General features: G+C 41.4%; 1 protein-coding gene across 1 annotated transcript in view; it reads left to right on the top strand.

The window, feature by feature from the left end:
• Positions 1-13,565, top strand: part of ENPP3 (ectonucleotide pyrophosphatase/phosphodiesterase 3) — a 99,055-nt gene extending 85,490 nt beyond the window's left edge. Inside the window, exons 23-25 of the mRNA XM_075554538.1 lie at positions 151-283; positions 3,186-3,342; positions 10,475-13,565. Coding sequence (XP_075410653.1) covers positions 151-283; positions 3,186-3,342; positions 10,475-10,645 — 461 coding nt within the window. The 3' untranslated portion in view covers positions 10,646-13,565. The remainder of the gene's footprint in view (positions 1-150; positions 284-3,185; positions 3,343-10,474) is intronic.
• The last annotated feature ends 791 nt before the right edge of the window (positions 13,566-14,356 follow it).

The raw sequence follows: 14,356 nt of genomic DNA, 5'->3' as shown, positions 1-14,356 counted from the left end.
TTTGCGTTGGATTTAAGCTTTATTCAGTTACCCAACCGTACTGCAAATTGTTGAGGCAGGATGCCGCGCTAACTACACGTGCTGTCTAATAGAAAATGTTTCAGTATGGTAGAGGAAAACACTTTTAACACTTCCTTGTTTCATTTTCAGAAATGTGGCATTACTTCCATCGGGTTATTCTTCTAAGACATGCTATAGAAAGAAACGGAGTAAATGTGATTAGTGGGCCAGTATTTGATTATAATTACGATGGCCATTTTGATGCGCCTGATGAAATTACAAAGTAAGTAATATGGAACCATAGAGGCTTTCTTTGATTCAGCAGGGGACATTTTTTTAACAATATTTAAAATAAAAGTTCAGCATTCAAAATGTTACATATTGCATTCCTGTACGGATGTTATTATTAACTATCTTCTATCTACTCTGGACATCTAGCATAATCTTTTATGGCAAAAATATTAACGGGCGAAAGAAAAATGCCACAGAAACACTTAGTAAAAAACTTATCTGGCAAGCTTTTAAACTAAGAAAGAAAAGCAAAATGTGATTTTGTAAAAGTAAGAAGATAGTGCTCTCAATAGTGATAAAGCCAGGCTGACAATAAGTGGGGAAATGAAGTAGAAACAGGAGAATTATCTGAGAGGATTGGACGCGTCATAAAGCATCTCCAACGGAAGAATCTAAGCTTCAAGCAGAATACTAGTTCTATTAAACTAACTGGGGGGTTTCAAACATTTGTGGGGAAAATCCCACTATCTTAAAAAAAATCATTTTCTTGGGGGCTTGGACAATCCCTATCACAATCAATACATCCATCCATTGTGTCGATCACATTTGTACATTCATTGCCCTCATCATTCTGAAAACATTTGCCTTCTATCTGAGTCCTTGGCATTAGTTCCTCTGTTCCGCCCCCCCCCCCCCGCATGCACCCTTGCTAATTTATAAGTTGTTATTATTTTGTCATATCTTACACTCTCTGATGTCTCCCTTCACCCACTTTTCTGTTGTCCGTCCTGCAGGGAGGAGGTTTTATGTAGATCCTTGTCATTGGTTCCCCCTTTCCACCTTCCTGGTATCGCCACTCTCACCACTGATCCTGAAGGGATCATCCATCCTGGATTCCCTGTGTTTCCAGTTCCCATCTGTACCAGTGTACATCCTCTGGTCTAGCCAGATTTGGAAGGTAGAATTGGGATCATGATAGTGGCAGGAGGTGGGGCGGGGAGAGGAAGTGTTAAAGAACTAGAGAAAAGTTGTGTGTTTCATGGTTGCTACACTGCATCCTGACTGGCTCATCTCCTCCTTGTGACCCTTCTGTAAAGGGATGTTCAGTTGCCCACAAATGGCCCTTGGGGCCCTACTCTGCACTTAATTTCCTTTTTTCATGAATTTATTTGAGGCCCCTTCACACAACTTAATACTAAACCCAATCATAATAGTTACTGAGAATTAATTTTGAACAAAATCACAGAGGATTTTAGAGAGACGTCATCAAAGCATTAAAGATCAGGGAACACACTTTGTTTGTTTTTTCTAATGCCATCACCATTGAGGCCCTCTCCTGGCCCTTGCTTCAATGTTTACTGATTTTTACCTTTCAGCATTTACTAACGCTAGACAAAAACACTTAGAACTTCCCTATGGGATTGTACATTGCTAAGCACTGGCATATATTCCACTGAATTCTCAAAACAATCCAATGTTCACTTCTCAGCTCCATTTAAAGTTGAGTCAGTTGAGGTTGTGTAATTTTTGCAAGGTCCACAATCAGTATGTGGAAAAGGGAGAATACAAACCCAGGCAGGTTACGGAAGTGAGCAGTTAGAATTGGGCTCCTTCCACCTCGGTCCCTGCTCTTTCCAGCAGGAGCTGGAGTGGTTTTAGTGGCTACTCACTGGACTGCTCATAGCAAGGTCAGTGGTTTGAAGTCACCAGCTGCTCCATGGGGGAAAAATGAGGCTTCTTGTTCTATGAGTTTTCCAGCCTTGCAAACCTAAAAGGGCAGTTCTGCTCTGCCCCTTAGGCTTGCTATGAGTCAGAACTGACTGGCTGGCAGAGAAATACTAAGAAGTGTAAAGGCTGCTGCACACAGCCAAAGATATGCTCGGGTTTGCTTTTCTGCTTTGGAGGTTTAGGCACATCCAAGGGAATTGAACTATCGTAATTCTTAGGGCTCATGTTTTACTTCCTAATTATTATTGTCTAATGCCTGGGGCCTTAAGAGCTTGCAAGTGGCCACCCAGGATGCAACACTTGGCTTGTCTGCTCCTGGAGCAGTAGAGGGAGAGGGAGGGGAAAGAACAGGAGGAGGAAACGGGATGTGTTGCTATTTGCTTCTGTGAACAAGCGCCTCCTTTGTTATGAGACCCGAAGAACTGGATGATTCAGTAGCTACCACTACTGAATATTTTGAACAAACATTCTATAGAAGAATTCTGGTCAAAATAGGGAAAGTACAAAGCAGAATACTAAATGCTGATAAATTCCTGACATGTTAGAATCAATAAACCCCCTAAAACCTCACTGGCATTAAGTTGATTCCAACTGAGGTGACATGAACCTCCAAGCCTATTGTGCTGGGAGAGTATTTAAACCTGGAGCCAAAAATCTATGCTGCAGTCTTCTCTAAAACATACAGTGAATTAGTTTATTTAATAAAGGATGTTTGCCTTGAAGCGCGTGTCTGCGCTTTGGAAGAACCACCTGAATGGTATCAAAATTAAAACATCTCAAAGGGTCAGCTAGGAGGGGGAGTGGGGCACTCAGCTCATCTCAACGGGGAAGGGGCCATTCACAAAGGAGAATGGTTGCACTACTAGAAAAAATGCTGCTAAATTGCATATGTAGAAATTATTCAATGGAGATATGTGTTACTATGTATACTTTTAACAAAAATTATAAATTCCACAAAACTAGGAAATATTCATATACAGCAGAGAATAACACCCCTACTGTGCTCTGTATTCCAGTATTTCTTCATATGTTAAAATGACTAAGAATGGACTAAGATTGACACTTCGACTATAGCTACTTAAAGTCTAGACCTATGTGAGGAGATGCTATATGTCCTATTCAGATTTTTGTTTTCCAAACTGGCCCTTCTGTGCAAATATATAAACACATTTGTCTCCTTAGAAGTCAAAGTATAATAGTGTCAACACTTTCGATGATGTTTGCAGATATCTGGCCAACACCAGTGTCCCCATCCCCACACACTACTTTGTGATGCTGACTAGTTGCAAAAACAAGAGCCACACTCCCAACGACTGCCCGGGCCAGCTGGACGTTCTGCCCTTTATCGTCCCTCACCGACCTACCAACGAGGAGAGCTGCCCCGTGAGTATGCTTCATGAGAGACCCCTTGACTCCTCCGGGACTCTGGTTCTACGAGCTCATCTGGGCTTTCAGTGAAGTAGCCCTGACTAAAATGCATGTTTGCAGGGGTTTCTTGTAGGGGTGTGCAGAAATGATTTCAGCTTTGAGTTTTTCTTGGGTGATTGATCTCTAGTCCAGGTAGACTAGAAACACAAATCCAGGTAGACTCATATGTATATAGAAAGAGCTTTATATAAAGTCTAATTGTAGATTTAAAAAAATCCCAGCCTAGCCCAGATCAAGTCCGTAAGTTTGATATTAGCCCATGTGTCTGATACCAGTCTGTAAAGTCCTCTTCAGACTCATGAAACACATGCAATGATGCCCACCAAATGCAGGAAGATCACAGGCCAATGGGTGGGAAGTCTTGTGGATCCAGTGGTAGTGTAAGCATCTCAGTGCTGGCAGGGTCTCCATGTGGCTCCTCCAGTTCAGAGCACTATTGTAGCTCCATGTGTGTTATCAGCTGCAATGTCTCCCAGAGAATAAGCCTGCCTCCCGCCTCCAGCAAGTTATTTATCTCTTTAGCACCTCCAAATGAGGTCATCAAGCTGTCACCTGATTGGCAGGCTAAACTCACCCCTTCACTTGTAAGGCTCAAGGAGACAACAGCTTATGTAACTGCCACACTCTATATAATCAATATCAATTGAAATGTGAATTATGCAGGAACCTGTGTCTATATAGGTATAACTTGGATGTTTTATTATACATACTGTGTTCACATTCACTAACAAGAAAAGAGTTGTTATCTATCCGACTGATCTTTTATTCTAGTTTCAAACTGTTAAGATCCTGTTGGTATAATGGTTTTGCATTGGGCTGCAGTCCACATGTTCAGCAGTTCAAAACCACCAGCAGCTCTGTGGGAGAAAGGCTGGGTTTTCTACTCCCGTAAACAGTTACAATCTTGGAAACCCACAGTGTGTGTGTGTGTGTGTGTGTGTGTGCATTAATTTTATGGCAGCAAGAGAGTAAATGTCTACTGGGTGAATATTAAATATAACCACTGCATTAGTTTGAAACATGAGGTTTCAGAATGACTACTAACCTAAAGGTTGATGATTCAAACACACCCCCGAGCTCTGTGGGAAATAGTTGGTGATGTGGTCCTATAAGGATGTGGTTGGTGTTGTGTGTCACTGACTCATTCTACTCATGGCCCTATTGACGGCATTGGACTGCCCCATCCCGTGTCCTGGGCTGTAACTTTTAGGAGAGCAGACATCAGGCCTGTTCCCTCCTGGAGACACTAGTGCGTTGGAACTACCAGCTTGGGGTAGCAGTCAGTGCTCAAACCGTCGCACGATCAGGCACCCTTTCTGTAAAGTTTATGCTCAAGAAACTCTGACAGAGCAGCTCTGTTCTGCGACACATGGGGTCACAGTAAGTAGGAATTGACCTGCTGGCAACAGGTTTGATTTACAGGTTCCTGGCTGCAATTAAGTTTGTTCACGTGACATTCATTTTAAAACATGTTTTAGACCACCTCAGCTCTCTTATGGGCCAAAGCAAATCACATGTAAGTAGTTACTCCAACTTGCATATGTGTTACTAAACGAAAAACAAACTCACTATCATAGAGTCGATGCTGACTCATTGCAACACTCCCCCCTCGCCCCCCGTGGGTTTCCAAGATGGTAACTGCTTACAGGAGTAGAAAGCCCAGTCTTTCTCCCTAGTTTTAAACTGCTGACCATGTAGATCCCAGCCCAATGCATAACCACTACATCACCAAGGCTCTTGCATATGTTGTTATAGAAGCAAATATAAGAGGGCTTCGAAAGGTACATGGGGAGATTCCATGACCTTTTCCTTCCATTTTCCATGAACTTTTTGAAGCCCTGTTGGCTTAATTGTGCTTTACTGAAGTCATTCAACAAATGAAGATACACCAAGCATCTTTAGTATTAAGTATATACGATCGTGGTAGAAACTCTTTAAAATGCATCATGGAATCCTTGTCCTGAAGGAGTTCATATATATTTTGGATATAGGTAAGATAAAGGCATATGTAAGACAAGAATATTTTAATAAATAAAATAATATCTCAAAGTAGGATCAACTGCCGAATGCCGCTTCTAGGATTTTGTATGGCCAGTGAAAGTTTCATGCAGAAAGGTGGGGGTAGGGTTGGTCCTTGAAAGATGCATACAGTTTGAATTGAGGAGATGAGGAAGCATTTCCTTAAAAGGCAGGAACAAAGGGGAAGATTGGATGCAGGAGCCTAAAAAAAAAAAAAAAAAAAAGAGGCTCAGGGATGAATCAGACATTTTAATTGTAAGTATTTGGGGAAAAGACAAAGAGGGAAGTTAGATATGAGAATTATTTTGGCGGGTTAATAGAAGAGTTAAGTTTAGGCATGTCAAACTTGTGGAAATGGGGGTCCCACATAGAAAGTGTCATCTGATAGGAATTAAAGGGACTGGAGATTAAGACAGGTTCTAGGCCACATTATGATTCAGCTATATCCTTTTAGGCGTTCAGCAGCCTGAGTCCTTTCACTACGCTCTGTAAAATGAAATGGGCGCAGATAAATCAGGCATGGATTTTAACCAATGTGGTTCGGATTTCAGGAAAAAAAGAAAAAAGTGGTAGAAGACAAGAACAGACCGTGCTTGCAGAAGTTCCTTCAGCTGCATGCTGAAGCTAAGGTTTGAACTTGAAGGATGTAGGTGTGAACTGTCCTTTGAGTTTCTCAGACTGTAACTGTTTACAGGAAAGTAGAAAGCCGCATCTTTCTCCCTTGGAGAGGCTGCTGATTTCAAACTGCTAACCTTGAGTATCTCAGCCAACCACATAACCACTATACCACCAGAGCTAGATTGGCTACAATTGGCTTCTGTTGAGAATTTATTAGTGCCTGTGACTTGCCTGATTGTAAATCATTTAATTGCCACCTCAGTGTAGGGAAAGTTACTGGGTTGTATTGTGGGGCCATTTAGCTGCATCTTTAGAAGAATACAGATATTCACTAGACATTTAGTTGAATGGATCCCAAATAAGCCAGAGGAAAGTTGTTGGGGAAGCCAAGTGGGAGAAAACTTCTTGGGGGTGGGGGGAGGGGGAGATCAAATAATCAAATGCTATGAAAATGTGAAAGGCAAGACGAAAAGGACTTTGAACTGGATTCTCATCTGCTGTATGATTCCAGATTTGCACACTGCATATTTATGTGTTTCAAAAAGAGTTAACTCCCTTCATGAATCTCACACAAAGAAATGTCTGAGTGGTTAAGAACCAAGAGTAATTTCCTCTTTCAGTTCCTGGGCTCAAGCAATGATTGCCTAATGTAAGCCTGGACAGTTAAAAACAAGTAAGCCACTGAGCTAAAGTCAAAGGAGAGCTACTAAAAGCAAAACAAAACAAAAATGCTCATCTAATGGACTTTTATTAATTTGGCTTTTTTACTTTGGTAACATTTAATTGAAAACTGGCAATATCCAGGGAATGGCACACTATCACACTTGACCGGAAAACACTCCTAGAGGTCAACAAACTGACCTGGAACTGTTTGTAGGCTTTTGTTTTTCTTTTTTGTCATTGTTTTATTGTTTGTTTGTTTTTGTCATTTTGGGTTTTTGTTTTTCTTGTCTTGTTTTTGTGCTTATTAGTGTCTCTCTATGTCTATTGAGAGAACATAGACAGGATAAATAATCCAGGGGAAAAAACAAAGGGATCAATGGTTCTGTGCGGGGGACACAAGAGAGGAGGAGGTGGCAGAAAGGAAGTGGGTGTTATCAAACCTAGGGACAAGGGAACAACAAGTGATCTAAAATTGATGGCGAGGAGGGCATAGGATGTCTGGTGGGGCTTGATCAAGGGCAATGTAACTAAAAGGAATTACTGAAACCCAAATGAAGGCCAAACATGATAGTGGGACAAGAGGAAATTAAAATGAAATAGAGGAAAGAACTAGGACGCAAAGGGCATTTATAGAGTTCTAAATATAGGCATGGGCATATGTAAATATATTTATATGTAATGATAGGGAAATCGATCTATGTACATATATTTATAGGTTTAGTATTAAGGTAGCAGGCAGACATTGGGTCTCTACTCAAGTACTCCCTCGGTACAAGGACACCTTGTTCTAATAACCTGGCATTCCGTGATGATTGATCTTCATGTTATAATAACCTGGCATTCCCAACATGATCAATCACTGAAGACAAAATGGATCCATAAGCAAATGTGTTGAAGAAAGCTGTTGGTACCCGGCTATCAAAAGATATAGTGTCTGGGGTCTTACAGGCTTGATGATATAGCCATCTAGCTGAGAAGCAACAAAGCCCACATGGAAGAAGCACACCAGCCTGTGTGATCATGAGTTGCCAACAGGATCAGGTATCAAGCATCAAAGACACAGAACAAAAAAATCTTACCAATGTGGATGAGGGGGAGTGCAGAGTAGAGACCCAAAGTCTATCTGCAGACAATCGGACATCCCCTCATAGAACGGTCACAAGGAAGACCCAAACCATGTAATAACTGAGGTTGGGTGTAGTATAAATTGAGGATCCTTAGGTAGTACAAACATTTTGCATTTGACTACTAACCTAAAGATGCAGTTTACACCTGGCCAGTGGGTCTGAAGAAAAAGTTCCGGTGATGTGCTTCTGTGAAGAGTTCAGTGAAGGATCCCCATGGATCTGTCACACATGGAGTCATTATCTGTCAGAACTAACTCACCAGCAATGGTTTGTTTTTGTTTGTTCATTGCATATCACCATGCAGTAATCATTTTTAAAAAGCATATTGGTACACGCCAATTTGTGATCATGATTGGTTCTGGATAGAGGAACATTTGGGTTCTTAAACTTTATATTTTACATTTTATTTCTTTAAGTATATATGTATATATATTTAACAAATATATAAAAGTGCCTAAACTTCATGACTTTGTGATTGCATGTACTTGTATAGAAATAAAGAAGCAGACCCTTCCTTAATTATAGAAACTCTAGGGGGCCGGCCACAATCCCAACTACTAAGAGACACCTGCTCCTCAGCTCAGAAGAATTTATTTCAAAGGATGGCATTGAATCTGGGAGAGGGACATATCTGATCAGAGCACACGGGAGCAGATGAAGGGGGAGGAGGAGAGAGTGGAGCACAGCCTGGCCCTCCAGGCCTTGAGGATGATGCTCCCAATTAGAGCAACTAGTCCACAGAGAGGAGCACATGGCTAGCCCCATTATGAGACATGACACCCCTCACTAGCCCATAACCCTACAGGAGACAACACCAGAGACACAGTGTGGGAATTGCACCTGATCCCGCCACACTGAGGCAAAACACTAAGGGGGTGCAACAGAACAGCAAGAGAAAGGAGTGACAAAGTCCCCAGGGAATGCTGAAGGTGGACTTTGGGGCCAGGGCATGGTGCCCCAACAGACTGGACTGGAAAACACTCCTAAAGGCCAACAAATAATCCTTGAACTAACTACAAACTTTTCTTTCTTGTTGTGTTTTTTTGTTGTCATTGGTATGTTGTTGTTGTTTTGCTGTATATTGTTGCTTGGTTTTTCTCTGTCTTGTTTTTTGTGCATGTTATTATCTCCACAGGTCTGTCTAAATAAGATAGGCTGGATGAACAATCTGGAGGAGAAATCAACGGGACTGACAATTCCGGGGGGATATGGGAGACGGGGAGGTGGGCGGGGGGGGGGAAGGAACAAACCCAGGGACAAGGAAACAACAAGTGATCCAAATTGGTGGTGAGAATGGTGTGGCAGGCCTGGTTGGGCATGATCAAGGATAATGTAACCAAGAGGAATTACTGAAACCCTGGTGGGAATTGAGCATGATAGTGGGACAGGAAGAAAGTCAAGGGAAATAGAGGAAAGAGCTGGGAGGCAAAGGGCATTTATAGAGGTCTAGATAAAGACATGTACATATACAAATATATTTATATGTGAGGATGGGTAAATAGATCTATGTGCATATATTTATAGGTTTAGTATTAAGGTAGCAGAAGGACATTGGACCTCCACTCAAGTACTCCCTCAATGCAAGAATATTTTCTTCTATTAAATTGGGATTCTATGATGCTCACCTTCCCGGCACAACTGCTGAAGACAAAGTGGGTGAATAAGCTAATGTCGTGATGAAAGCTGATGGTGCCCAGCTATCAAAAGATATAGTGTCTGGGGTCTTAAAGGCTTAAAGGCAAACAAGCGGCCATCTAGCTCAGAAGCAACAAAGCTCATATGGAAGAAACACACCAGTCTGCGTGATCACGGGGTGTCGAAGGGATCAGGTATCAGGCATCATCAGAACAAAAAAATCTGACCATAGTGAATGGGGGAGGGAGAGAGTGCAGAGTGGAGACCCAAAGCCCAATTGTTGGCCACTGGATATCCCCTTACAGAAGGGTCTCAGGGAGACAAGCCAGTCAGGGTGCAATGTAGCAACGATGAAACATACAAATTTCCTCTAGTTTCTAAATGCTTCCTCCCCTGCCCCCACCCACTATTATGATCCCAATTCTACCTTGCAAGTCTGGCTAACCCAGAGGATGTACACTGGTACAAATAGGAACTGGAAACACAGGACCAGTGGTGTTAGTGGCGATACTGTGAGGGTAGTGGGAAGGTGGGTTAGAAAGGGGGAACCGATTACAAGGATCTACATGTGACCTCCTCCCTGGGAGATGGACAACAGAAAAGTGGATGAAGGGAGACATCAGACAGGTCAAGATATGACAAAATAATAATATATAAATTATCAAGGGTTCATGAGGGAGGCAGGAGCGGTGAGGGAGGGGAAAAATGAGGACCTGATGCTAGGTACTTAAGTGGAGAGCAAATGTTTGTAGAATAATGAGGGCAATAAATATACAAATGTGCTTTACACAATTGATGTATGTATGGATTGTGATAAGAGTTGTATGCATTCCTAATAAAACAATTTTTTAAAATTCAGATGAATCATAAAAAAAATTTTTTAAGAAACTCTAAACATAGCCCAATCAAATCAGGATATAAGTCAATATAAATCACAGGGAAAAGGACAGTTTTTAAATCATGAAACATCTTTCTCTTTGTGAGAAATCATGCCCTATAGACAATAAGCCTGTTTTCTTTTCTAGGAAGGAAAGCCTGAAGCTGTTTGGGTTGAAGAAAGATGGAATGCGCATCTTGCCCGGGTTCGTGACGTGGAGCTTCTTACTGGACTTGACTTTTATCAGGAAAAAGCACAGCCTGTCTCTGAGATTTTGCAACTAAAGACTTATTTACCCATATTTGAAACCCTGATTTAGCCTAAAAGATATAGATTCACTATGAATCAGAATCTGCTCAATGACAGTGAGGGGTTTTTTTTTTTGAAATTTTAATAACACAAATTTGATCAAATTATTTTCCTTGTAGAAGAATCAGAAATTAAATTTTCTTTTCTATGGTCCTTACTTTTATTTATCCACTCCTTTATTTTTCATTTCTATGAGCATGCATTATTTTAAATTTACTTTTTGGCATAGAATTTGAGCTATGTGACTATTAGAATTCTTATCTCCTTCATACCCTTTAGCTGTCTTCCGTGGGGTAACATTTTCTAAACAAAAAGAACAAAAGAAGTAGGTATTGGGTCAATTCCATCGCAGCTCTGTGAGAAAATGTTTTCCAGGGAAAAGTCTTTAGGAGCTTTTAGAACCGGATCTATGTACATAAACTTCATTCAGCAATTTCACGTGCAAAAACTTAAAGATGCTAATCTGTTGAATGATGTACAAGCTGCAAGAAAATATCTTTTATAAGAGCAAAGAGCAGAGAAAACAATTTAGGAGGCAGGTTAAATAAATCCTGGTATTTGTTTAAATGCATAATGAAATGCTTCACCCTTTAGATGGAAAGAAGTAGACCTATATAGTGAACAAGAAGCTGGTAGAACAGCATGTTTTCTACAATAGTACTTATAAGGGACCAGATAGGAAGTATTTTGGGCCATATAGTCTTTATTGCAGCCACTCGACTCTGGTAAATATAGACAATATGTCAATTGAATGGCCATGGCTGTGTTCCAACAAATCGTAATTAAAATCACACAGGAGACCTTAAATTTGACCGTTGGGCTGTAGGTCAGTGCTCGTTTACATAACACTTAAATAAAGAGGAACAAGGAATTAATAGTAAGGTGTGGAGGAAATACAATTTTTAGGTTATGCCCTTTTGTACTGACTAACAGGTTAACATCTCAGGATTAGGTTTGACACATTGAACAATAATGTCAGAAGACCCGACTAGCTGTAGGATAACATGAAGACCGTCATACAAGAAGAAAGCAAAAGGTCATTAAAAAGACAAGATAGGGTTTGCAACTGTCTGGCGAGCGGCAAAGAGCACCCACCTCCTCCTCCTTCTGCATAGTTCTGGATTCTGGCTTCATTTCTCAAATGGATCCCTTTTTAATTTTCAAATTAAAATCAGACTGTGTATTAAAAAAAGACAAGACAGAAAATATCAAAGTGGATTTCAGAAGAGGTTCTGAAACTTGTTATTCAACATAAAATAGCTACAGTAAAAGAAATAATGAAGTAGAAGAACTGAACAGAAAATTTCAAAGGACAGATTAAGAAGGCAACATATTTTAATGCAAAGTGCAAGATTTTAGAGTTGGAAAGGCAAAAAGGAAAACACATGTTCAGCATATCTGAGGTTGAAAAACCAAAAGAAAGTCCTGGTGTTCGGTTGTAATTTTGAAATCCTGAATGGCGTGTGAAGCACCCAATGAAGATGAACGGAATACAGGGACCTTGCGCCACAAAGAGCTGCTCAACGGCGGTCGAGGGGAATTTCTTAAAGTGGCTCTCCTCTCCACTTCCCTGTCAGTCCCACCAGATGGTGTAAAACACTAGGAGAGGGGACTGGGCCATTTTGCTTGCCACTCCCCTGCCTGTAAGAGAGCAATCTCAAAAGCAGGACCAAAGCGAATTCCTGGGACCATCAGGGAAGAAAAGCCACCAGCAGACAATATTCAATATCCCTCCGTGAAGTGGCAGAGGCAACAGAGGCCAAGGCAAGAAGCCCATGAGACAGAGTAGAGGCACAGCACCAACACTAGGAGACTGTGAGCCGGGGGCGTGGGAGGCGTCCTGCTCCTGTCCAGCAGAGGTCTAGGGACCAAGTGGCTGAGAGTTTGAGGATCAGAGAAAGACTTGGACGCTGGCTGAGCAGAGGCACTGATGTCGACCAAAGACTGTTTCCTTAACTGTTTCCTGCACTTGACTTATAATAACATGTTACCTTCCTTTAAAAACCCCTATCGTCGTGAATATTGTCTATGCGCTTTGTTCGGCCATTGCAATGGATTACTGAACCCGGGAGAGAAAAGAAGCAGTGTGCCAGGGAGGAACAGTAGGCTGAGAATATGGAAAAAGAAGACTGGCCGCTGGGGGCATGTCTGACCTCTGCCTTGTGGTAATGAGCCTTGGGCAGAAATGGAGATGGAGTCTCCTTGTCCCCTTGTTTCACCAGAGGAGATCAAATATGGTCCATGAGCTGTTTTCTCAACACTGCAATCACCATGTCCTTTTTTCTTCCAGACTTCAGTACGTGTTTCCTAACATACACACAACCCCAGTCAGGGATTTAATTCACGCAACCCCAGTCAGGGAATTAGAAGCTGATACAAAACCCCCGACTCTGGTAAGAGTTCGCAACACAGGGAATCTAGGACAGATAAATCCCTCAGGACCAATAATGAGAGTAGCAATACCAGGAGGGTCAGGGGAAGGTGGGCGAAGATGGGGGAACCAATCACAATGATTGACATATAGCCCCCTCCCTGGGGGACCGACAAAAGAAAAGTGGGTGAAGGGAGACAGTGGTTGGTGTAAGAAATGAAAAATATATTAATTTATAAATTATCAAGGGTTCATGAGGGAGGGAGAGGGGAGGGGATACCAAGGACTCAAGTAGAAAGAAAATGTTTTGAAAATGATGATGGCAACATATGTACAAAAGTGCCTGACACATGGATATATGTATGGATTGTAAAAAGAGCTGTAAGAGTCCCCAATAAAATGATTTTTTAAAAACCTAAACCTCAAATCTGACTCATATTGATTCTGTAGGACAAAGTCAAACTGTCCCTTAAGGTTTTCAAGACTGATCTTCATGAAAGCTGGCTGCTTGTCATAACAGCTCCCACAGAACATCAGATGGTTCAAATTACCAACCTTATTATCCTAATGTCAGATTAATTTTTTTCTTTAAAATTTTCAACAATTTCCTTTATAATAATTTGTTCTGGTCTTGAATGTAAAATATATATTCACTTCATTAAATGTGTGGTTGTGTGTTTTTTCTCCTTGGTCCCAAAGTGCTCAGGCCACTTATGTTGTAGACTTTCATGATTAGAGTTAAGTCCTGCATTTGGCAGGAACAGTTCATAGTGAGTCCTCAGGATTTTATGTCTGGAAGCTCATGAGGTCAGCTTTTCTTATGACTTTTGATGTTGACTTTGATCCGTTGGTTAAGTTGGTATCTACTAGGCTTCTCCTCTAACGATTTTAATTTTTATCTTTGTAATTGTACGTTTTTTAGGAGAAGATACGTTGAGGCTTTCCACAGACCCTCATGTTTAATTACATTTTTACTTTCCTGATTCATTGCTAGGTGCTGGCGAGTCAGTTCTGACTCACAGGGGACGCTATGTGTGATGGAGCAACATCGGAGGTCCTGCACCATCCTCACGGCTGTTCTTATGTTTGAGCCCATTGTTGTCCATCCTTCCCATGGAGGGTCTTTGTCTTTTTCTCTGCCCTTTTCCTTTACCAAGCATGATGCCTTTCTCAGGGACTGGTCGCTCCTGACATGTCCAAAGTTCCTGAGAGGAAATCTTCCCATCCTTGCTTCTAAGGAACATTCTAGTTTCGCTTCTTTTTTTGTTTTACTGGCTGTACTTCTTCCAAGACAGATTTTTTGCTCATTTAGCAGTTCATGGTACTTTCAGTATTCTTCACCAGACCACA

The sequence above is a fragment of the Tenrec ecaudatus genome, chromosome 7, assembly GCF_050624435.1.
Source record: "Tenrec ecaudatus isolate mTenEca1 chromosome 7, mTenEca1.hap1, whole genome shotgun sequence".
NCBI lineage: Eukaryota > Metazoa > Chordata > Mammalia > Afrosoricida > Tenrecidae > Tenrec > Tenrec ecaudatus.
The sequence above is the reverse complement of the archived record's forward strand: the minus strand, read 5'-3'. Positions and strand labels throughout refer to the sequence as shown.